The sequence below is a fragment of the Fringilla coelebs genome, assembly GCF_963513975.1.
Source record: "Fringilla coelebs genome assembly, chromosome: 12".
Lineage (NCBI taxonomy): Eukaryota > Metazoa > Chordata > Aves > Passeriformes > Fringillidae > Fringilla > Fringilla coelebs.
This window is the reverse complement of record NC_140038.1, coordinates 15,752,910-15,777,721: the sequence shown is the minus strand read 5'-3', so window position 1 is coordinate 15,777,721 and position 24,812 is coordinate 15,752,910. Positions and strand designations below refer to the sequence as shown.

At 50.3% G+C, this 24,812-nt stretch overlaps 1 protein-coding gene across 1 annotated transcript; it reads right to left on the bottom strand.

Annotated features, from left to right (window-relative positions):
* Nucleotides 1-6,087: 6,087 nt before the first annotated feature.
* KLHL25 (kelch like family member 25) lies at nucleotides 6,088-24,532 on the bottom strand. The gene is made up of 3 exons (XM_084213776.1): nucleotides 24,365-24,532; nucleotides 12,586-14,416; nucleotides 6,088-7,884 (listed from the first exon to the last, which is right to left on the bottom strand). The coding sequence occupies exon 2, from the start codon at nucleotides 14,397-14,399 to the stop codon at nucleotides 12,630-12,632; it is 1,770 nt and encodes a 589-aa protein (XP_084069902.1). The 5' UTR covers nucleotides 14,400-14,416; nucleotides 24,365-24,532; the 3' UTR covers nucleotides 6,088-7,884; nucleotides 12,586-12,629.
* Nucleotides 24,533-24,812: the final 280 nt, after the last annotated feature.

Genomic DNA, 24,812 nt, shown 5'->3' with positions numbered 1-24,812 from the left:
CCTGGAAGTGTTCAAGGCCAGGTCAGACATGCCTTGGAGCAACCTGGTCTAGTGGAAAATTCCTTGCCTGTGGCAGGGGTGGTGGAAAAAGGATCTTTAAGTTCCCTTCCAACCCAAACTATTCTGTGATTCCATGATAAGGTACATGGTGTTCCCAGTGCCTGCAGGCATCAGTCCAGGCAGGAGAGGGTGCCAGAAGTACAGAGCCGTGAGGATGAGGAGTCATGGAGGACCTCAGTGGCTGGGGTTTCCCCACAACCATTTTCTGCTGGATCATGGAAGTGATCACTGCTGACCCTGTCCTGCCAGTCCTGCACAGGACGCCAGCATCCTCTCCCCAGGCAGGAGAAGCAGGACACCTGCACCCTTCACCCCCATGTATTGATTTTGAGGCTGAGGAATTGTTTCATTTCCATTTGTAACTCCACTTGTCTTCAGGGGTATGATCGGGAAGGGGAAAGTATCGCTTGAGGAGAATGAGAAATGAATTCATAGAATCAGAATAACCTGAGTTGGAAGGGACCCACAAAGAACATCAAGTCCAGCTCCTGACCAGGCACAAGACAGCCCCAGGTATCAAATATTGATCAAAGCTCTGGGCTGCCAGCTGCTCGGGGTGTTGTGCTGCTCCTCAGCAGGCGTCAGGGAACGCCACCCCCGTTAGGCAGCAGTGCACTCGCTCCCTGCCTGGTATTTTTCCCCTCCTCTCAGCTGTGTTGCACATGCTGTTCTGAAAGCCAGAGTCAGGTCAGTGTACCTGAACCTACACCCTGTCACGCAGCACTTGCTCCAAGACAGCAACCCCTGGGTGTGAGACAGGAGATGAAAGGGCTCGTTTATCTCCACGGCTGCTCAGCAGTCCTGGTTTTATTTGCATTCCCAGGCGTCCCAGCTCACCTATTTACTGAAGTTGAATAAAAGCCTTCGCCCAAACTGTCGGCTCCTGGGTATGGCTTTTAAAAGGCACGTTTTCCCGTGGCCCCTCTTGGCTCTGCAGCCTGGATGCCTGACAAAAGCCCCCCTTGGGGCACCCCCAGCCTTTGCATTGCTGCAGTCGAACAACAGCTGCTGCAGCTGCTGGGAATGGGAGACGCTGCTCTGACGGAACAGGCATTGGTCACGGGAGATGGGACAGCACGTTTACTGATCACAAACCACATGGAGAAAATCAAATCCTTTCTGAATCCTTCCTGCCAGGGAAAGGCTGGGTTGCAGAGCTCCCCAGGCACCATGCACAGTGCATTCCAAACCCCCCTGTTTCCACTGGCCAGGGAGAAATCTGGGCAGGCAATACAAATTGCCTTTGGCAGAGGAGGGAGCAAAGGGCCCTGCTGCCCCAGGACACCTTCGTATATTAATTTGACTGTCCTTAACCAGCTTTCCACAATTTCATATGCTCAAAATTTCCATGCTCTGAGCCATTACAGCTAAGACAATGAAATGGATATTCTCTCCAGACCACAGGGATCAATCAATTTAGATAGTCCCAAGAAAGAGTCATGAGTTTCTGAGCATCCCAGCTTTCTTGCCCAGCCTTTCCTTGGCACCCAAAGTTAGAGCAAAATATCTCTGTGGCTTTGTTGGATGTGGTTGGATTTTCACTGGCACATTGACCTAAAAGAGATCTTACAGGATCCAGAATGAGATGAGCCTCTAAAAGGAGCATTGACAGGCACAAGAAAGTCTCTTTGGAAATATGGTTTAGTGATACCCTAAACATTTGTATTATCTGCATTTCCCCTTCCCTGCCCTTGCTGGGTTCAGTCCTGGCACTGCCTTTAGGGAGAGAAACCGGAGGTCTGGGAGGACACAGGTGCAAGTTGGGCTGGGGCTTGCAGACAGGCCACTCATTCATGAAGGGTTTATTAAGAGAAGGAAAGGCAAAACCCTAATTAGTGCAGTGAGTGAGTGAGATGCCTTGTGATCAGATACAAGGTGAATGGTAATGACTTACCTTTGCCATTGAAGGCACCTGGGGCTTGTTAATTTGCTACAGGAATGTTAAATATGGTAAATGTCTTGATTTTTAGGAGGTTGAACCGTGTAAAAATTAAGTAGAAAGTAATATTTTATATTAGCAACTGATATGAGCACCGCCAGCTCTCTCAGGGATGGGCAGACAGTGGGTATCTTTTGTGGCACCCCTAAAGCTGCCTTCACACTCTTGAATCACCCCCAAACCAGGCTTTTCTCTCCTGCCTCTGTTCCAAGGATGCCCAAGGGTTCCCAAGGATGCCCGAGGGTTCCCAAGGATGCCCAAGGGTGCGGGTTCAGGACGGGCTCCCCAGCCCCACTCTCCCTGCACTCTGGAGCTTCTCTGTATGCCAGTACAGAGGGCACTTGTTTCCAGTCCCATCCCTTGCACAGATGTAGCTCAGCTGACAATTCCCAATCCCCCCTGCCCTCTCACCACAGCCTGGCGTTTCTCCCTCCGGCGTCTCCAGATGCTCTTTCTTTCCCCTCTCCTTTCACCAACGGGCTGCTTCTCACCAGCCACATCTTCCCAGTGAGCCTAATTAGACAGGAGCCTAATTAGAGCCGAGCAGGAGCGGTGAGTCATTAGCAAAGCCCTGTGGGAAGGCCGGGAGCAGCCGTGATCCCGGCGGGGCGGCAGCGTGGGCAGAGGGGCCGGAGGCAGCGGGAGCTCCGCTGGGTGCTGGGAAGCAGCCATGGGGAAGCAGCTCCTGTTTGTGTGTGCGTGTGTAATTCCTCCAGACATGACCCAGAAATGGAGTGAAGGCTGTTTACCCTCCTCCCTGCACCTGCCAGGGAGCTGAGCCGGCCCCAGTGCTGCTGGGCTGGCCTCAGGGCAAGGGGATGGCCGTCCATCCCACCCAGCCAGGGAAGACAGAAACCAAAAGGGCTTTTCCTGGTGGCCCTTAGGTTTTTTCTCCTTGTTTGGTTTCTACTCATCCCTTTTAACAACCAGCTATGCCCCACGATGGAGCGCAGCCAGCATCCTGGGGACTGGCTGCCTGCTGGGGCTGGAGGGAGAAGGAGCCTTGCTGTGGTGGAGCAGAAGAGTGATGGCAGCAGAAAAAGGCAGAATTAAAATGTTTGCTTGGGATAAACCCACAGGACTGGGGATAGGTATGATGCCAGGAGTGAGAGACAGGTCTTTCTATCAGTCATTAAATCACATTCTGGCTGTAAGTGCTGCTTCACAAGCACAGGTTGTGCCATCCTGGCCTGGACATGGACTGTGGTCCCCAGCCTCTGCTGGGAAAGGAGAGCTTCCCAGGAGAGCAGAACTGAAAACCCACAAAACACTTGATTCCTGAGCTCTGTAGTCCTCAGAGACTGTCAGGAAGAATGAAAGGACAGGTTGAATAGCCAGGATCTTCTTGAGCCCTTCCCCCAAATTCATTTGGGGGGGAACACACAAACACAGAGGGGCCCCTGTCTGTGAGCCGCAGCCCTCAGGGGTGCAGCCTGTGCTGGGGAGAGGGAAGTGAGATGTCCAGGCACTGACAGCATGAAAGCCAGGCTTTTTCCACCTAATTGGATCTGTTATTCAGCTGAGAAACACTGAATGGATTGGGTGGGCTCCGAGCTCGCAATTCCAGCGAGGAAGTCGGGACGTTGTGGCAAAGTAGGTCACAGTGCTGCAAACCAGGGTGAAGGCTCTGCACAACAGCCCAGGATGTTAAATAAGGAGGTGGTGAAATGGAAAGAAAAGAGAGACTGTGAGGAAGGAAGAATAAATGAGCTCAGCCTGGGCTATTCATTCCCACCGGGAGTGCCTGCTGCTGGCTCCCACCTTGGGGCCCCCAGCACTGCTGCCGTGCCTGGAGGGCACAGGGATCCTGCTCTGCACTGGAGCAAGAGGGATTGGACCCCTTTTAAATTCCCAGTTGGTTGTGGGGAGCTGCAGGCAAGGGTTTCTCCTGCTCTTGCAAGCTTAACTCAAACACTGCTTACAGAGCAGAATTTCCACACATGGCATTTTCTGAGCCTGGACCATCTTCAGAGATTAAAACCTGTTTGGTTTACCCCAAGGGAAAGGGTGCAGGGGAAACAGGAAAACAATTCCACGTGGGATATATTGCAAGGACAATGTGCAATGCTGGGGCATTGATTAATGTGCAGGAGAAGGTGACAAGCCACAGACACGAGGAGTTAGTGCTCTGTATGGACATGGATACATTTGAAAACATGTTGGATAGCTGGGAAAAAGTGCTCCTCTTCTCCAATTATGTGTTTAAATACCAGAGTCAGCCTCTGGATGGATGTGGGGCTCCCTCAGACACCAGAGCTATTAAATCACCAGCTACTCTGCTTTTAATTGACTCTCATGACAAAGGGAGTGGGCTCAGATGATAATTCCCTGCAGGGCTTCATTGCAAAGCAGTATTATTTCAAGGGCAGCTGGGGTCAGGCTGGGAAAATGCATATTTAAAACCCAATAAGGCACTATGAGTTTCATTTAAAGAAGACACAGGAGTATCAGCCTTTTACATCCAGGGACGTCCTGCATGCTCAGGCCCTGGGGAAGGAGCTCTGGTCATGCCAGCTGCTTGCCCGGTTCCACCTCCCACCCTGCCCTCTCCTCCCAAGTGTTTTTTGGAGTGAGAAGCACCCTGTTACTGAGCTGGGAGCTCAGGTGGAGAGAGCTCATGGCAGGCTCCAGCCAGGGCCAGAGTGGGTGGAAGGAGCTGTATGCTGCCCCAGTCCTCCCATAGGATTGGGCCCTGCAAAACAAAGGAGCTGTGGGATGAGCCCCCCTGCTCCTGCAGGGATCTCCATGCCGGGCTCCTGGCACCCCATGGGGAAGATGTCTGAGCTCCTGACACCCCACAGCGAGGGCTGGCTACAGAGTGTGGGCTTGTTTCCCGGGAGCCTGGGAACACACAACTCCAGCACCACCACCAGACAGGACTCTTTCCTAAGTGCTCACTCCCAGACAAAGCTGAGCCTGACCTGCTGAGATGGCAAAAAAGCCCTTTTAAAAAGGAAAACAAATCACATTTACATTTCTACCCCTGCACCTCCCATTTAAATGCCAGCCCGGCTCTGGCTGTAGCTTTTTTCTGTTACATCACTTCTATCTCCTGCTCCCCTCTTATTCTGTTGCTGCTAACCAAGAAACCTTTGTATTTCTCATTACTTCTAATTCCATAGCAACAGGTCGCTGCTGTCACAGCAGCTGCTGATTGCTTTTGAATTGTCTCTCAGGCAAGCTCCAGAATAAATACAAAAGAGCAGGTCTCTGCATGGCTCATATCAAAGCAAGCCTATTGCAAAGCCTCCCCAGCTGCTATTTAAAGTCCCAGAGTCGCATATGAAACCGGAATCAACAAAACTATAGGGGATTTCATTCACCTCTCCCCCTCCTCTTTTCCCCCTCTCCTGCTCATCAAACAGTAATTTCTACCCTGAATTGGTTTCCCAAAGGGGTCTTTAATGAGCTTTTTCTATGCAGGCTTACACTCATATCTACCCAGCTCACGTCAGCTAATGCTGCTGCCCACCCAGCTCCTGCAGGCAAGGGGACAGGTTCCCTGTCTCCTTTGCAGCTCAGAAATTCAGGCTCCAAATCCCTTTGAGACCCTGTATAACACCCATAGGAAGTTTTGCTTCCCAAGCCCAACAGCCCCTGCTACAAGAGGAGGAGGCCAATACAAATTTGCCTGGTGCCGATTTGCTGCTCTGAGCAATGCTCCCACAATCCCAGCCCTGAGCACAGCTGGACCTGCTAGTCTTGTAGGGAGGGAAAACCCTCCCAGAGTGTTCCTAGAGCAGGGCTGGATCTCGCTGTGCCTCTGTGTGCTCCTCTGGGATGGGGAGAGATGCACATGAAGAGGAGCGTGGAAAGGAGCTCCAGCTGGAAAGCGCATCTCTCCTGTCTAAAGGCCCCTTTCTTGGGAGCTGCAGCAGCCAAGAGAAGGCAAATAAGGAAAACAGAAGCATGAATTCTTCTTGTCTTCCTTAGAAATTACTGGCTTTCCCTGCAGGAGTATGGCTGTGTCTGTGCTGGGCCCCTCAACCTATTTGGCAGGTGTTATTAGCACTGCAGACTTGCAAGTTCTCCTGAAACCGTGGTATGGACGGGCTGAGTGAGAGCAGCTGTAGAACAGAGAGCCACATGATGTCCTCGGGACATGAGGAGCCCTGGATTTAATTCCCAGATCTACCATTAACCTTGGACAAGACGCTTGACATTGTGCCTCAGTTTCCCAAGGACTGAAGCAATAATAATTACAGCTGGGCTGGTGCTTTAGAGGCTGTTTGTGAACCACCCCATGGAGTGCCAACCCTGTTATTAGTCCCCGGCCCTGTTATTAGACCTAAATCCAACTTCTGAATGAAGACTCCTGTGAAAAACACACAAACAGTTTCCCAGATCATCATTTTTATTAAAGTTCACAAACAGCTGAAGGAAAAAAAAAAAAAAAAGCCTAGAAGATGTAAATAAACGTCATGCAGCTCATCGCAGACTGGCGGTGCGGAACGTGTGTTCTTCCCGGCAGCGACGGCACCCGCTGCTCCGAAAAGACCTCTGCTGTTTGAAGCTGTGTCAAGGCTTTTCATGGCATTGCATCATTCAGCTGGCCAGGCTACAGCCCAGCCTCATCCAGGGGCGAGAGGAGAGCCTGGAGAATCTGGAGATCTGCTGTGCAGGGAAGCAGGATGCTGGGGCAGCGCAGGACCAGTCCTTGGCAGTGGCCGGTCAGGAGCTGCATCCCGGTACTGACAGCCTGAAATCCACGTGCCTTCCTCCACAGCAAAATGAGGAATGGCTCGAGCTGACAGCTCTTGGATGCATAATCCCAAACACAGTTGGCAGCCAGTGTGCGTGGATAACCTGGGGCAGCCTCAGCCCAACGGCAGGCAGGCAGCACGCCGTCAGAAATGCTCACATCTCTCCAAGGGGAAGCCGGGGTGTGGGGTGCAGCAGGAAGGAGGGGGATCCCTCTCCAGCCCACCCTGCAATGCTACCCTAATCCTCTTGCTCTCCCTCTGAAGCCTTGCTGGAGCCAAGGTGCCCCTTCCCAAGCCAGGTTCCCCACTGCACCCCTTCTTCTGCTCCTTTGCCAATGAGTCTCACCCACGCGCAGGGAAGCTCAGCACACCAGCTCTGAGCACGCAGTGGGCTTTATCTGGGGAATATCTCAGCCTTGGCACACTAACAGAGCCCTGTGCTCTTCCCAGCAGCTGTGTGTGGGGAGCTACCCGGCCTCTGACCAAATCACAGCAGTGAGGAAAGGGGGGGGAATTTAAAAGGCCCAAAGTACAAACCAAAAGGCATCTGCCCTGTTTTGTCAAGTACAAACCAAAAGGCATCTGTCCTGTGTTGTCACAGTACATGGTGATGCTGGCAGCCACCCCAAGCTCCCATGTTTTAATATTTTAATATTTCATAGAGCCATTGCCTCTATGAAATGGCCACAGGATGCAGAGAGACAAATGCTCTCACCTTGTTCCCTTTAACAAACACTTCCAAGTCACCCAAGCAGCAAGCACTGCCAACGGCGAGTTCACTGCCTTAGAGAAAAACATATTAATATCTCTTAAGCCCCCCAACTGAGTAACAAAAAGGGCTACCCAGCCACCCAGTTTGCTGATGGATGCAGCCTCCATCTCCCCATCTCCATTGGTCCATGGGAGCCCACAAGCCATCCCTGTGCCCCCTGTGCCCAGCCTGGCAAGGCAGCGCTCTCGGCTCCATCCCTGCACAGTGGCCAGTGACCAGTGGTGGGGCTGGGTAGCCCTTGGTGACCCCCTGGTGTGATGCAGGCAGTGGGGCCTCAGCTGTGCCTCCCATCCTGGTGTCAGGAAGGGAAGTGGAAGTTGCCTCGGAGCCCTGTGCGGGAGGACAGGAGGCTCTCGGTCACTGTGCTGGCTCCAGCCGCAAGAGAGGGGACACGGACGTGACTCTGGCATCTGGGGAAGGAAAGAGAAAGCTCATTAACTGGAGTGATGCTCAGCTCAGCCCACTCACTGGGGTCACCCCGACTCCCTGAGGTGGAAAGCAGCTGGTTTCTTTAGGAGCTGGGGTGTCCTTGGCGTGTGCAGGACAGGAGAGGGGGCTTCCACTGGACAGGGCTCAGAGCCAGGTAGCAAACTTCAGTGGGCATGAGAATGGAATGAAAAATTGAGAGAAAAGTTTTCACTCTCTTTTTTTTTAGGGCAAGGAGGAGAGCCCAAAAACTGGAACAGACAAAACAAAAAGACCCTTTTTCTCTTTTTCCACAGGTTTCTCCAAAAACATCCCTATTGCTGACATTTCCAAGGGTTGATTAATACAGTCTGGGGCCAAGCTCAGACTGCACATGTTTCCATCTGCCCAGGGTTAGGAAAAGCCTGATTTTCATCGACTTTCCTCCCCAGGCCAGCCACTCCCTTCCAACACTGCCTGATAAACTGGCTTCAGAGACAACCAGCCACTTGGAAAGAGCAGCAGTGGCAGAAAAACTGCAATCCCTGTTTATCCGGCCTCCCTATTATACACATGCAAATGGGTTTCCCTAGGAGCCACAGGGAGAAACCAGCTGTGACTCTGTTCCAGGAATTCCAGCAGGTTGCAAGCAACCACCCACCCCAGCAGCATGCAGGTGAGCAGCAGCCTCTAGGAGCCAGGAGATATCCTGAGTTTTTTTGGGCTGCTCTTTGCTGGTACACAGGGCTTGGCATGGGAAGGTGCCTTTCTGTGAGCAGGACTCTGGATGGAGCTGGGAATGATGCACGCTGCAAGGTGAAAGCATGTGGAAGGGAGTCACACAAGGCAGCTGTAAAAGTGTCTTTGCAAAAAAAAAAGGCTTGTTATCTAAGCTGTAATACAATAACCAGGAAAAGCCACGGAACTGACCCAATTCCTAGTGTGAGCGTGGTACTGGAATACAGCTCAGGGCCTGGCACACGGCCTAAATCTTTGCAGGAGCTCTGGGGCCAAAGTTCAGATTTCAGGTGCCAGAACAGCCTCAAAAGCCTTCAGTCACTCGGTGCCCAGCCAAAGGCAGGCACCAGCTGCTGGTGCCACCCTCAGCCCTCAGGGGAGCGAAGCACACACCAAAGGGCTCCAGTGGAAGCCACAAAATCAACTCTGAGCTTCTGGATGTGCCCCAGGAATCGGTGCCAGAGCAGTGCCCACCCACCAGCCTCTGCTCCCTGCAGTGAAGACTGTGAGGAGGCTCCTGTAGGAGCTAAAAAGCACCTGATTAGGAACCTGTGGGCAGGGAACCCCTGTCTCCTTGATGCTACAGAGTTTGGGTTGTCCCGTTTGTTTGGAGATGGGACAGGAGGCAGCACAGAGGGATGCAGTGACTCCTCTTTCAAATTCACCTTCCCCTGGCTGGACCATGAAAACTGAAGTGACCATCCCACCACCCATCTGTGACTCTTTCCTGTGAAAATCAGTGTGATGCAGGAGAGATACTCCGGAGAAGCCACTTTAATGTGGAGACAGGCAGCTTGGAGAACCTGCTCCTGGCGCTGCCTGGAGTCACCTCTAAGGGGTTGAGTTGTCCCCATCAACTGTCTCTGCACAGGACTGTGACAAACCACCCACCACCCTCCCCCAGTCTGGGCTGTGCTTGTCCTTATCAACATAGAGTCTTGATTAGCCCAGTGCTCATTTGTCATGTTTTGCCTCCCCTATGGCTCCACCACCTCGGGTGGGAGGGGATGAGGCTTTCACATTTCGTACTGCTAATCACACTTGATCCCTGGAATTAACTGTGGGTAATAAGCACTAAATTAATGTCACACGGCCTCCCTGGCAGCAGTGCTGGGACCTCTGCTGAATCGTGTGCCTGCTCTGTCTGCGAAGGGCGAAGGCCATGCCCTCCAGGAAGCATTTCCAGCTGATCAGTTTTATGCTTCATAGGAAAAGCAGGCTGGGTGCTTTATGACCAACATTCGTCAAGGACAGACTATTTGGTTTTCACGGACCAGTTTATGGGCAGGAGGTGTTTCTTTCCCATGAGTACAAAGTATTGTCTCCTGTCCTGTGATTGCCCAGGCCTTTTTGCACCAGCCCACCTTGCTCTGCTCTGAGGGGTGGTTGGTTGACTTTTTCCAGGTGAGGACAGGCAGTTCCATAGGAAACGGGGCAGGTGCTGGCCAGCCTGCATTCTGGGCATCCCTACTTGAAGAAGGATCTCTTAAGGACCAAATCAGGTGTTTGAGCAGAGACCTTCCACAGTGGGAGCTGCAAACCAGAAAACCCCTCGGCCAGACCTGCAACAGGACAATGGGGAGAACCATAGGATCCCACAGCCAGTTACCCCAGTTCCTAAGCCCAGTTTTTGCACAGCCAAGGCAGGCACATGGGATGTGGCTGCTGCAGTCTGGGCAGCATGTGCACATCAGGGACATTCACTCACTAAATGAAATAAAGCTTACTGAAAAAAAAAAAAACCCACTCTAGAAAAATCACGTGGACAGACATTCTTTCTGGCAAGAGCTTGCATGTATTTTAAATAGTTCTTTTAACCGAAGACTGGAGGCAGAGCCAAAAAAGCACATAAAACCCTCACACAGTGACTTTTCACCAGTTTTATTTGCAGTTTCTAGTTTTCTGTGCTTGTGTCAGGCTCCCAATTACAGGGGGGAAAGAAGTATCAATACAACCCCCACAAAGCTATTTATTAGGTCTGAACAACCCAAAAACAGTAGGGAGGAAAAAAGGTAGGAGAGGAAAATAACATCACTGTAACTTGGAAGACTTTTTTATTTAGTGGCTGAAGAATCAACTCCCATCTCAAACTACCCCCTATCCCTACTCCCAGCCATGTGGCTGGTGTTGAGCTTTAATATTCAGACGCATCTGCTACCAGAGAAAATTAACTGTCAGCTCTAGGATGGCTCTTAGAGGGAGGCCCCATTGACCTGAGCTGAAAATGATGGAGTCCTCACAGTCTTTGCTGCAATATTTAATAGCCGAGTGACAGTTAATTAGATTACTGAGCCACTGTGACAGATGCTAGGCAACGCCTGAGGAGGAGAATTTGGAAAGGCCATTATCTTACAGTGCTGGGCACACTTTAAGGTCTCATTTTAACCCTTTCCACTCTTGCCCTGCCCTCATGGTGGTCCAACTCATGTTAAAACCAGGTGTTTCACAAAGGCCAGCGTAATGCCCTGGGTGATTTTTTTCCCACCTGAGAAAAGCAGGTGGTCACGTTGGGTGAGGTGCCAGGAACTCCTCCTTGGTTTCCATCTGGCATCAAAAAAGACGATCACTGGGAGGTGCCAGCAATTTCACCCGCTGGGCGATTCCCAGGCGCACCAACCACAGCAAGTGGAAAGCAGGGAAGTGAGAGGGTGTTAGAGGGTTTGGGCAGCATTCCTTCTTCCCTGTATTAAGTGAAGTGGATTTTGATGAGTCTGTGGAAGAATTTCCCTCCTTGCAGTCCCCGCTTTCCAAATAAAACTGTAAGTGAAGCTTGTCAATCCCACACCCATAGTGAGGGTTTCCCAGCTCCTTCAGCTGGCTGGGATGTAGGCTGCAACCACCAGAGCAGGGCTGTGTGTGCTGCTGGCACTGAGAAACCTGCACACTGAGCTAGCAGACATGTTACTGACTTCCTGGGAAGGTGATGCTATCTAAGTGCTGCCTGTATCACTATCTGCTTTCACAATGCAAGTTGAGAAGAGTCTTCGGGCTTTGCCAGGCCAGCTGCGTCTCAACACAGGTTGGTGAGGACATGCAAAGCTCTGTGGAGCCACACTGACAACCAGAACAGCAACCAAATACCCCACTGGGGAGGAGAGAGGAGGAACCAGAAACCCTGTCCCAGGGGCACTGGAGGATCACCCCTGAGCAAGAGAAAATCAGACTGCCAGAATGAGACACAACATCATGGGTTTCCACCAACTTTCTTATTCTCACACAACCCAAAACACTGATAAACACATTCTTCTTCTGGTTACAAAACCCCTTCCCTCCCACTCAGGTCTGACACAGAAGTCTCAGAAGTTCTGATTTAACAAGCAACTGTTTGGATGATAAATAAACACCAAGACCATCAAATGCACCATGGCTTCTGTGCTTTTGCTTCTGCTGCCCACTGAAATGTAAATAGAGAGCATAAAAAGAGAACCAGGATTTGCTGGCATTCCAAGGGTCACTTGCCTACATATTAATCGGTTCTAAATACATCACCCAGAAAAATCAGCAAAAATATCAAACTACTGAGACATTCCAAAGCACTTGTTGCCCTGCAATCTCCCAGGAGTCACATACAAGTGTTTTTAAGAACCTTAGCTCCCTCAATTGCATGGGAACAGGACGTATTCCATGGGGAGAGCAGGTGTGGACTCATCTGCCCATCCACCCCCCCCAGAGAAGGGTGAGGCTGGTACATCCAGCTACCTTGGAGCAGAAGGAGAGGAGCCCCAACCATCTGTGTATATGTATCTCTTAAGATACTGTGAGGATCATCTGGAAATAAGAGAAACCTTGGAACTATCTAGACTTACACTAGAGCACTGCAGAGCTGGTTATTCTTTCCTGGCTCTGCATCCCACTTTTAAAAGTTCCTTTCCCATAAATTACTTCATGAGCACCTGTGGCTTCAGGGTGGTGTGTGGAGATACAACTGAGGCAAGACAGTAATTTTTAATTTAAGAGGAGACCCTTACCTTCATTGACCTCCTGGAAACAAGCCCCCAGGCCCTGCCCCTCATCACGAGGGCAAGTGCTTCCAGGTGCTGACAAAAGCTGTGGGGATGAGCGAGTAAGGCACCGTGGTGATACAGTTCCACGTGTCTGACATGGGGTCATAGCAGTCCAGCGTTTTGCACCTCTGAGTGCCAAAGTAGCCTCCTACCACATAGAGTTTGTTCCCCGAGGCCAGGGCGTGGCAGGACATGCGCTTGGCCGTCATGTCCCCGATGCGCGTCCACTGGTCCGTCTCGCAGTCGAAGCGGTAGGCAGAGGCCGCCGTGAACTCCGTGTCTCCTCCCATGATGAAAATCTGGCTGCCCAGGACAGCGGCCGCCGTGTAGCGCCAGGGCTGCGGGCACTCGGCTTTGATCATCCATCGGTTCTCGGCTGGATCGTAGCACTGCACTTTGGACACCATGTCTCGGTGGATGCTGGTCCCACCGAAGACAAAGAGCTTCAGCCTGGCGCTCACCACTGCGGCGTTGCTCACTCCGTCTCTCAGCGGAGCCACCATCATCCACTTGTTGGATATGGGGTCATATTTCTCTACTTGCTTCAAAGAAACAGAAGGAGAAGCGGGGAAGACTCCAGCTACGGCAGTGTGTCCACCGACCACATACAGGCAGTTTTCCAATTCGGCTGAGCCGTGCCCGAAGCGAGCAATTAACATTGGGGCAGCTTTGGACCATTCCTCATGCACGGTGTCATAAACCCAAACATCTTTGGAGACGCCGTTCTCTGAGCCCCTGCCTCCAGTGATGTACACTTTGCAGCCAATGGCACAGGCACTAAACTCCTTCCGTGGACTCGGCAGGTCTGCTTTGGGAATAATTTCCTTTGCTTTGTGATCCACTTGGTAGATCTTATCGCACATGAAGGTCTGTCCTCCCAAGATCAGCAAGGTGTGCCCAGCTTTGCGAGGCCTGGCACAGAGGCTGGTGACCACCCCATCGTTCTGGAGGATCTTCTTCTTGCACTGAATAGCTTCATCCAGGACAAGCTTGTTCCTTTCATCCACCATGATCAAGTCCTCGCAAGCCAAGGCTTCCTTGAGGCATTCTGAAGGAAGCAAAGCCAGACGAACATTCCTCAGAAGTTCTGGGAGATAAGCCTTCCGCTCATCCAGGTCATATTTCACCCACTGCATGACAGCCTTAAAGACCTTTTCTTCATCCTCGATTTCCAGCTCATCACTGGAGATGAGGTCCAGCAAAGTGTCCTTGGAAAGGTTGTTGAAGTCCTCACTCTTGTGAACGGTCTCAAAGTTGACCAGGCACATCCTCCAGGAGAGCTCATAGAGCCGCCGGCACTGATGAGCATCCGAGAGCAGCATCATGCCCAGGCAGTTGGAAGGGTAGAGGTTCTTCTCCAGGAACTCGGCCGCTGCATCTCGGACATCGTGGAACTGCAGCATGTCCCCAGCCTCCAGGAGGGACTCGGCATTCTCCTCGTTGATAATGATCCGAGAGGAGTAAGCGAAGTCCAGCAGCAGCTCCAGCACCTCTGGGTGGAGGCTGTCATGGAAGTTCACCTCGTCATCCAGGCTCTCCCGGAGGCCGTTGCTGAACATGGCCTCGAAGTACCTGCTGGAGGCAGCCAGCACTGCCCGATGGCACGGGAAGGACCTGTTCCCTGCCCAAAGGGTGACATCGGTGAACATGCAGTGCTTGCGCAGGGTGTTCAGGTGGGACAGCACGCAGTCCGGGTGGGAGGCCTTGTGGAAAAGCAAGATGTTCATGGAGCCGGTGCTGGTGCGGGATTTACGGTTCTCGTGCACGCTGACGGACATGGTGGTACAGCTCCTGCCTGCAGGGAGACAAACGGGGAAACCATCATTGCCTTGTCCTGACTGATATAAGGCATGGAGAACACATACATTAGTTATCCTGGGACACTGCCAGTGGATCTCAAAGCACCGCGTGACATCCCTGTGGCTCCTGCACTCTCGCATCCTCCAAAAAATCTAACTCAGGCTGAGCAGGGCAAGAAAGCAGAGTGGGGTGAAGGGGGAAATTCTGCTTTGGTTTCAACAAAGGAGCAACAAAGTGAGGCAATCAAACCCCAAACTTGGTGTAGATTGTTTCAACAGCCCCCAGAGGGTATTGGCAAACCGCAGAAGAGTTATTTTTCCTTAGAAAACAGCATAGAGAGAGCAGACTATCCAGGATAAAGGGCATTGGTCTGTTCTTGGCTCAGCAGAAATTAAGTTTGGCATCTGATTTTCATGTAGATTACTGCAGGTTTAGGAAAAGCAACTGCTACAGGTTTTATGTACAAAATATTTAATTACCAGCAGAAGCCAAAAGTTTGAACTGATTTTACCAAACCCATTTGTTGCACTTTTTGATTATAAAACTCACCAGACACCTCATGCGACTTAAACATTTTTCAGGACAGATTCTATTCAGAATAAGACAAAAGAAAGACATAAATTATGTTTTTTACCAGACAGGCAGAATCAAACACAAGGCTTTTATTAGCTACTATTTCATTTAAGTGCTACCTGATACCAATCCTTGCCTGTAGAAGAAAACCTCTTTGGACTAATCAAATTAATACTACCTAATGATAAAATCCAAGTCATTTACTCCAAAATACTTTAGCCAGCTGTATTTTGCTTCCCATGTAACTAAAGCAGACAGACAGATACACATGCACAGTCATCTCTTGCAGGAGAAAGTTAATACAGAACTCATCCCGAGGTTTGAAAAATGAACCTGGAAAAATCAAAATGGGGTCAACCTTCACTCCAGTCACTGAATTGTTTAGACAAGACAGTTGGGGAAGGCTTTTTAGATGGGTTCTTTTTCCTAATGTAGGTTGGATGTTTTTTTTTTTTTTAAACTTGCTCTTCACAGGCTGGGATTTCTCAAGGGTCTCTCCAGCCTGCAAACACAAGATCTGCAGATGAGCCCAGTTCTCCCCAGCCAGCACTGGGGTCTTGGAGGAAACCACAAAATGCTGAGAGAATGGCTGCTGTGCTCCCAGGCTGCTGGCAGGTCACAGCCTTGACCTGGCAGTGACCTGGAGCTGCTCAACCCTCCCACACTCCATGGGTGGATGACCTCAGGAGGAGGCAGATGGCCAGATAAGTCGCCTGACTCAGGCTCTGCTCATGAGCTTCCTGCCCCTGCTTCTCCAGCACCTCCAGAAGAGTCTGAATTAGACAAACAGTTGTGGGCATGTTGCTCCTTCCCCACCAGCTGTCAAGAGTTATTGAGGTTGGTCTTCTCAAGGCCTCACTCATTCCTCAGGGCTGTGTCACAGGCAGGGAAAAGTCTCTGCACTTCTCCATGCAGAACCAACAGCTTGCCCAAGCAGCCACAAGTCCTGCTCAGCCTCGGAGTGAGGGCAGGAACACTGATGTGGGTAGTTGGGTGGGATATGTCCATATCCATGGCCCAAACTCTGGCAGCCTGGGATAGAGGCTGACAAGCTCATTTCACTCGTGACTGGAGGCTGTGCAGAAGCAAGGCTCCAAAACAGGAAGGAAAATGCCATTATGGAACAGCACTTTGAAGTGCATCTGAAGGAAATGTTTCCAACATCTACACCAAGCACAGGAACAACACTAATTTAAGGGGTTATTTGGATTCCCATGTCAATGCTGAAGCGAGGAATACAAATGAAACATTTATGAGTCTGCTAAAAGCTATTGATTTAGGTTCCTATTCCTACAACCTCAGAAACCACCCTGCCACTGCTATGGCTTTCTTTTCTCACAGCTCAGGTCAACTATTCAGTGTTAACCTTTGATTTGCTTATGCACAAAAAAAGAAGCAATTTATATAGGACAGCTATGGAAACAAACACAGAGACTGCAGGAAGGCAGCAATGATTTTTCTGACACTAAGATTAAAAGCACCTACTCAGAGTGGAAGGAGCAGGTAATTTAGAAATTGAAATGTCTATATAAAAGCTGCAGCAAAGCCATTTTTTATATATACATACACAAAAGAACACATACATATATCACACATGTGCACACACACATACTTCAAACCTCAGGCTTCCAGCATCAAATATCTATCCCAGGGAACTTGGAGGCAAATAATATTTCTATCTTATATGTATTGAAAAATATCCAGGGAATAAATTTGCAGTCCAGTTCCCAGCACTGCTCTTTCTATCATGTTCACTACAGGTACCAACTGACCCCCAGCACAGCTGGAATTCTGAAAACTGAAGAGATCACAGTCACAGCCCCTTTACTTGGCCTCTCCTAGAGTGGGGTTTATGACACTGGATGTCACTGGTCACAGACAAGCAGGGCTAGACAGACCATTAAACTGAAACTAAAGCAGCCCCTGAACTCTGGGGTGCAGCCATCTCACCAGAAAGCCTTGCTTGTGATTTTCAGCAACACCCAAACAGCTTTTTCTGAGGGCTTCTTGGATCCTGCCATAGCTGGCCATAAGCAGAAAAGTGGCAGACACTAATCTTCCTCCTAACAACTCCCCTCACTGCACGCCTCAGTCTACCAGAGACCTTGGCATCATCTTACCCATATCAGACAAACAGAAACTGCAGGCAGCAGCTACTTCATCTGGCAAATTTCTTCCAAAATGTAGCAGCTGACAAACCTCAGAAGCCTGTAGGAAAAGTGTCTTCTACAATTTCACAATGTGCACAGAAGTGCTTTGATTTAAGCCCTGTTTAACTGCAGCCATGGACAGGCTGGACCTGTGACACGTGCACTTCTCTGGAGGAGATGCATGCAGAGCACAATTTGGTCCCTACCACACTCCTTGCTCCCTTACCCAACTACTGAGCTAAAGAGAAAAAGCAGAACCACTCTGAATGAGGAGTACTTTACATAACGCAACCTGTCGGTGGCCCTTGCCAAGCTCCCACCTGCTCTGTGAGAGCCCAGGGGTTATCAGAGCTCCCAGCTGCATCCTCCATCATGCAGGAAGCTGTTGTGGAACAGCCATGTCAATGGGAACAGCAGAAGGCATGACCTGAACAAACCGGGGCTTGAATTTCTCCACGCTGAATTAATTTCTTTTCCTTCGAAAAGCAGTTATTGAAAAAATAAATATCTACTGCATAACCTTTAAAGGGATCTTACTGCACACAGAGGCAGATAATAATCCTTCTTCCATATGGATGAGGGCAGAGGGGCATCAGCTTTTTGACAGCTATCCAATGCTGTCTGCTGGCTGAAGTATTCCCCTGGCTGTCTGCAGCCTTTGTGCAGCCAGGATGGGAAAGACAGGTTTTTTCCAGCAGAGCAAGATAAGGTTGCTTTGAAAATCCTTCCACTCATCCAGACAGGGCAGACAGCAATCCTGAAAGAGGGAAGGAGTTGGCTCAAGAAAAAAAGACCCCTCCAATCTCAGCTCATGAAGAAAACGCCCCAGCAGTCTCTCTGGACAGGACAAAGCTTGCAAAGAGAACAAGGGAAAAACAAAAGCAGAGAGCTGGCCAAACTCCCCACATGAAGAACCACAGCTCTCCTGTCCCAGTGCCTTTTGATTCCTACAAACCACACCCCAGGAGAGGACTTTCCATCCCAGGCTGATGGGTCACCCTTCCAGAGCCCTGCTGGAATGGTCCTTCAGGAGAACCTCAGGAGAAACTCTACCACCTCTTGATAAACCGAAGTGCTTCTTAGACAGATACTCTGAAGCTGTATCAGGTGCTGTCCCCAATGACAAAAGAACTGCATATGAGAGAACAGCTCAGAAAAGCTATTGATACGTGAACTATAATTAGCCAGGCTTGGGGCTCCCCCTCCATCTCAAACCAATGGGCTCTCCACAAATCTCCAATTTCATTCACTACCTGCAGGGAATCACCAGCTGAGACCCTGCTTTCTTTCAAGAGGACAAGATTTGAGAGTGATTAATATGCTCCCCAGTGGGACTTCAGGGGATCAAGAATCATTTCTACTCAGAAGAGCAAAACTACAGGGTTCATAAATGTTCTCCCAAGATCATAAAGGCTGGCTAAACACCAACACAGACCCCAAGTCCCATGATCCAAAACTGGCACTTTCTCGCCCATGAGAGAAGCAGCAAGCAGAACACGTTTCTTTTTGCCCCACTCAACCATGAACTATTCAAAACTGTAAATAAGTAAATAAATAAGCAGTAAGGTTCCTTGCTGGCTCTGCTCAGAAGACCTGGATGAAGTTGGTCTAACTGCAGCAGAAGCCATATGGACCCTCTATGCATGGGCTGTACTACAACATACAGACACTCCTTCCAAATCAGAGCAGACCCACCTGGAATGGCCAGTGACAGCAGGCGTAAGTTTCATCTTTATTTTCTCTCCATTTCACCCTATCAACTCTGTTGGGTGAAACTCTGTCTTGAACTCAAAGTTTAACTTCTCCCTGTAAATGGTGGGATCAATTCTCTTTTAATTAGTAATGTGCCTGCTCTCTCATCCCAAATATCTGTACCTTTCCAAAGTTCTCATGACTCCACCACTTGGTGCTTAGGCCAGCAGCATTATCCCAGGCCAAAATTACTGCTATTGAACCAATTTCTCCCTTTTTACTGTAGCAAAATAGAAATACAAAAGTCACCTACTGTGCTGTCTTCACAGGGAAGAGCTCCTTGCAAAACTGCTTAGGAAAAGAGCAGTGAGGCAACATGCTGTCAAACACAGAGCCAGATACAGCTGTGTTTCAGATGCAATTTCCCAGCACTGGAGACCATCAAAAGGTTTGAGAAAGGTGATCTGTTACATGCAGGCATTCATGTACTCAGAGGCAGCTTGAGCTTCAAAAGCAGAAAAAAACCAACAGAAAACAGGAAAGGATGGTGGGGGAGAAACATAAAAAAACAAGAAAGGGGAAGGAACAAATGTGAAGATGTTTTCTGATGATTTTCCTGTCCTTGCATAACACAGCAGACCGTCAGGTACACAGCTTGGAGCTGCTTGAAATGCTCAACACTAATAACGCTCTTCTGTCAAGAGTGCTTGAGATGAAAGGAATTAAAATTGCACCTGGCATTTAGTGCAGCACCATACTTGAGTGTGGAGCCTGGGCTGCTGCCAGGTGGGCAGCACGGGACCTTCACTACATCATCTCCCAGGCATGCCCTCTGCTCTGTCCACACTGTGTGCCTGCATGCAGACTTTGCTCTTTCAGGTTGTGCTCATCTCCAGCCATTCCAGTGAATTTAGTGGTTTGCCTGTGTCAGCCAAATTTGTTCCTGTTCTCTTCAGGATGACTAACACAGCAAAGATGCAACTGGGATTTTACAGGCTGGAATTCAGACAACGTAACTGCTGTGAATCAGAGGGTATCACTCTGGATTGGCCCCTCCTGACAAACTCTGGATGTTTCACCAGATTTGCAAATAGGCAAACAAAGGAAAGGCAGCTGACTCCATCCCCCCAGTGCAGAATTTCTGATCCTGTCCCAACCTTTGAGAATGGGAGGCATCCTTATCATTTCTTCTCATTTTCTCACTTCCTAGTCTAGCCTGTACATCCTAGACAGAAAACAGAGAGACCATGTGAAAGGCTCCTTCTGTTGGCTCAGACAGAAACTGGGAGGTTTTCCAAGCCCAATTCTGTAGGCTCCAGGAATCAGATTGTCTGGAGAAGATCCGGGTACATATCTGAACATTTTGAAACTCAGTCTGAGTTTCATATCCCACTCATATTCTCATATCCCATCCCAGCCATACCCACCATTCCTCCCTTTAAACCCATGCCCCACTCTGAGCCTACAGCCACCACAAGAATCTACTAAATGCCACTTACTTGACAGAAAATCAGAACATTATTGCCAAGCTGAACCAATTAGTGAGATTCTTGTGTTGTCTCACAAAAGCAGTGGTAAAAGGAGCTGTAGTGCCTCAAATCTATGACATGCACTCATCTGAGTCAAAAGCAACCATGCACCAACCACAGTAAAAATACATGTAGGAAATCTTCTTTGCATGCAATCCATGCAGTTCTATTTGCAAATCAGGTATTGGACTTGCTACTCTGCAGTTGAGATACTCCAAAATGAGATACCTGTGACAATCAAATAAAGTTTATGTTCACCACTAAACACACTGGCTTTGCTGTTCCTGGGAATACCACGCCCTCCTACAACCACTACCCAAACTGGGATAAATAATGCTTTTAGCCACAGTCCAGGCTCCAGACAATAGCTTTTCACTGCTATGCCTTAACCCCAGCGGATCTTTTCAGAGCCTGTGATTCATTTCAGAGGCTGTGGTGGGGTTTTGTCCTTCCCGCTGCCCTCCAGCTCTGCTTGTGAATACACCCCATTCTGCCAGATCAATCACAGGCGCTTTGCAAAATGAATGGGGGGCTGCAGAGGAGGCAAGGAGTTCACAATCCCCTCTTCCAAATTATCCCCCAAAAGGCTCCAGAATGGGAACAGTCTACTTGACTGCAGTACCTACCCCAGCCCCATCTGGGCAGGGTAAAGTCCTTTTCAAGCAAGCCAAACTTGCTAATGTGCTGCAAAGGCAAAAGGCCTTTGGTACTTCAAACACAGAGGAACCACATGCCACTTCCCAGGGAGAGTTTAGGAGATGAGATGTGGTATACATCAAATTAATGCCAGAATAACCACAGCAGCTGCTGACTCCAGAGATCTTATTCAGATCCTCCCACTCTCCCAGCTCTGAGGCTGGCAGAGCTGAGTGCTCTGGTGGCCAGGCTGACCAAAAGCCCTGTCACAGATGCTCACACCAAACAGGTCTGTCTGCCTGCCTGCTGTCAGGGCAGGATTTCAATTTTGGGCCTGGCCAGTTAAGCTGGGGTTTTGTTTTGCCTTCCCCACTCCCCTGCCAGGCAGGAGATCATGGTACAACTGCCAGGTTTGGTTTGCTCATTTGCAATTCTGGCTGGAGTTCAGAGCCATGGAGATGGGAGGCCCTCACGCCTCCTGAGCACCTCATGCTGCTTGCTGGGCACAGGGGACCTCCATTCCCAACTGGACTGTAAAGCACTGACAGATACTGAAGGGTCTGGGGCTGCAAGACAGGCTGTTGCTTATTGCCCTCTGGCTTTGGAGAGAAGGAACAAAAAACCTCTGATTTTCCCATTTTGGTGCTCACACAGCATCAAACCACGCACTCAGCTAGCAAGTTCTGTGGCATCCCTGCAGCAGCCCAGGCTGCCCTGGGCATCCTGCACACACTGCAGGCAAAGCAGAGTGATTGCCAGTGTGGTACAGTAATAAATTTACCTCACCACAATATGACAGGCCATCATATAAAACTGGTAGTCTTTGCAAAGACTAATGGTCAGCAAGCAGAGAGGAGTTATGGGACATGCAGCATTCCCAGGCTCAAGCAATGGGGGAAAAGACAGAACTGTCTGTTCTGGCTGGAGTGACACTAATAGTCACTGCGGGGATATAAAACTGATAAGCAAAGACAGAGTGATGTGATGGTGGGTAAAGGTCAGGCCAGGGGGCTTGGGGTAGCTTGTTACAGCTAAATGCTTCCCAGCCAGCATCCCTGCAGTCACTGTTTACAGCAATGCCAGCTACTCACTGCAGTTCAACTACACCTGTGAAAGAGGGGTAAATCTGGCCCTCAAGTGCTGACAGGGCTCCAGACCTGCCCCTTGCACAGTCCCTGAGCACAGCGTGGCTGCCACCAACACCCTGGGCCAGCTCTGCCTGTCCTGCCCCACCTACTCGGGGCCAAGCCAAGGCACTGCTCAACACTCTTTTGTAATGCTGCCACTTCCATCCGCACCTCCAACTCTGCCTGTCCTCTCCCACCTCCACAGATGGCCACATCCTGCCCTTCCTGTTTCACTCATCCACCTCCTAAACATTGCCTAAAACATCCCCTGACTGCTAAGAAGGACCTGAACTTCTGCAGGCTTTGGGAATCACCACCACAGGGACAAAAATGCTATCATAATTCACATGTGCCTATGTACACCCAGATATGCATGCGCACATTCCTTATCTCCACAGCAGACCATGTCCAGCACTCCCTTCAGAGCCAGAAGAGCCATCTTATGGATCAGACTTATGCTCATTTTCACACACTTGGAATATATGTTATGCAATACCTTGTCATCTGTCCCCAAGCTGCCGCCTTCACAAATTTATTTTGCCTCGTTCCTTCAGTCAAACCATTTTCAACTGGCCTGAACTCCTCTGCAAAAGCACATCTGAGACACCAACCTCCCTGCTTGAGTTACTTGAGCCTGCCCCAAACACAGCACGAGAGGATACCACACTCTGCACACATGCTGAGGCAGGAGGACTTCAGATAACAATCCTCAAATACTTTAGAAAATGAACAAGAAGGGAATGGGAAATTTAAGTTCTTCAGTGCTGAAGCTGCTCACAGTCTCCCATCTCCACATTATGAAGCAATTCTGCAGCAATTTTCACTCTGCTTTTAATTCTGAGAATCTTGTGCCACCCCATACCTTCCTGTTGCAGAGCAGACTTCCACCTATGCCTCCTCCCCAAGTGCTTTACTTGGGCTTATCACAAAGATAAGCCAGAGCAGATGGCTGGGGTTAAAGACACAAAAGAGACAAAATATGCTTTCAGATAAAATTTGATTTGCAGCAGAAAACAGGACCAGGAAAACAGAGAGGCCCCAGAAAGGATCCTATAGCATTAAGGAGTCACTCTTTGAGAGATGCAGAGAGAGCAGAACATACAGGAGAGCTCAGGAAAAGAGACAAGAAAGTAGAAAGAGGAAAGCTCAGAACTCTGGATGGAGACTGTCACCAGGGCAGCTGAGCCAACAGCAGCAGCTGGCCACCAGCAGAACACATGGGCTGTGTTACACATCTCGGGTTGCTCCTAAGGTAACTTCAATAAAAACAAGTGTCACAAGATGCAGGAAGGAAGAAGGAAAAACAAGGGAAGTTGTCAAAGTATAAAGGTTGCAGAGCTGCTTGTTTTTTCCTTGTGGTTCTGGATCTGTCCTGGAGAGGAAGAGGTATGTTTGGAGGAAGGCTGCAAAACCCCACAGCACCCTGGCTGAGGAAATCACTCCAGCAGATCACAAGAGAACCCAGGCAGAGATTGCCAGGAAAGGAAAACAGAGCAGTCATGACACTTGGACTCTCCACTGGAATAGTATGAAATATTCAGCTGCCTGCTTATGCAAGGCTGAGGGCAGATTTTCCAAGCACAGGTCCGGCTGGTCTAAGCCCCCCACCCGAACAATCACAAGTAGAGAGATTAAGAAAATAAAGACAAAAAAAATTTAGACAACCCAACTACCAAACAGGCTCTTAACTTTTTTAAATGCGAAGGGGCCTGTGAGGACAGGAGGAGGAGGAGGAAGAACTATTTTTCTCCTCTGTCAGCTCAGCTCAGTCACTCACACAAACCTGCTCACTTCTCTAGACAGGCTTGTTCAAACTGATTTAATACTGATTTCATCAGAGGCCGTGGAAGTTGTGTCCCTCGGAGCACAGTTCCGAGATATATCTATATATAGGGACGAAAGATGAGAAAAAAAAAAAAAAAGCAAAGCAAAAAGCAATGCCACCTGACTTTCTCATTAATGAAATTAATAGCTGGGGTTTAATAATTTTTTTTTTTTCTTTAGAAGTGAAAAGACCTTCCCCTCCCTAAACCTTTTGCTGCCGCTTCCTGCCTATGGAACACGATGCTCCAAAGCCCCAGCGAGTCCCGGGCCGGTACCGGGGGCAGCACTCTTGGTCCCTCCTGCCGGGGGCCGGCACATCCCCGCCGCCGCGGCTCCGAACCCCAGCAAGCCCCGTGCTCGGAGGGGGTCTGCCGGCAGCGCGCGAACCCAGATCTGGGGGGAGAACACTCACCGTCGCTTGGCCCAGCCGAAATCTCCGTGAGGCGCGACGGCCCCCGCGCGGGGTGGCAGGGACGAGGAGATGGGAGCTGCGGGGCTGTGGAGCTGCGGGGCTGGAGCGCGGAGCGAGCGCGGAGCGGGCCCGGCGCGGCCCCGCGCACAATGTACCCGCCGGGCGGGCCCGGCCGCGCGTGGGACCGCGGGGGCGGGGCCGCTCGCCGCCCTCGTCACCAATCAGCGAGCGCCACTCTCGTGACGTATTGTTCTGTCACGCCCCCTGCTTTGGAAGCAACCAATAGGAGGGCGGGAGGACGGTTTGTGAGCGAGGGGGCGGTTTGTGGGCGGGGCGAGCCGAGCCGTCGGTCCCGGCGCTGACGGCCGCCTTCCGCTGGGCTGGCCCGGCCGTGCTGAGCCGCGGCCGTTCGGGCCGGGCCCTGCGCCGGTTGCTGCGGGGTTTCCCG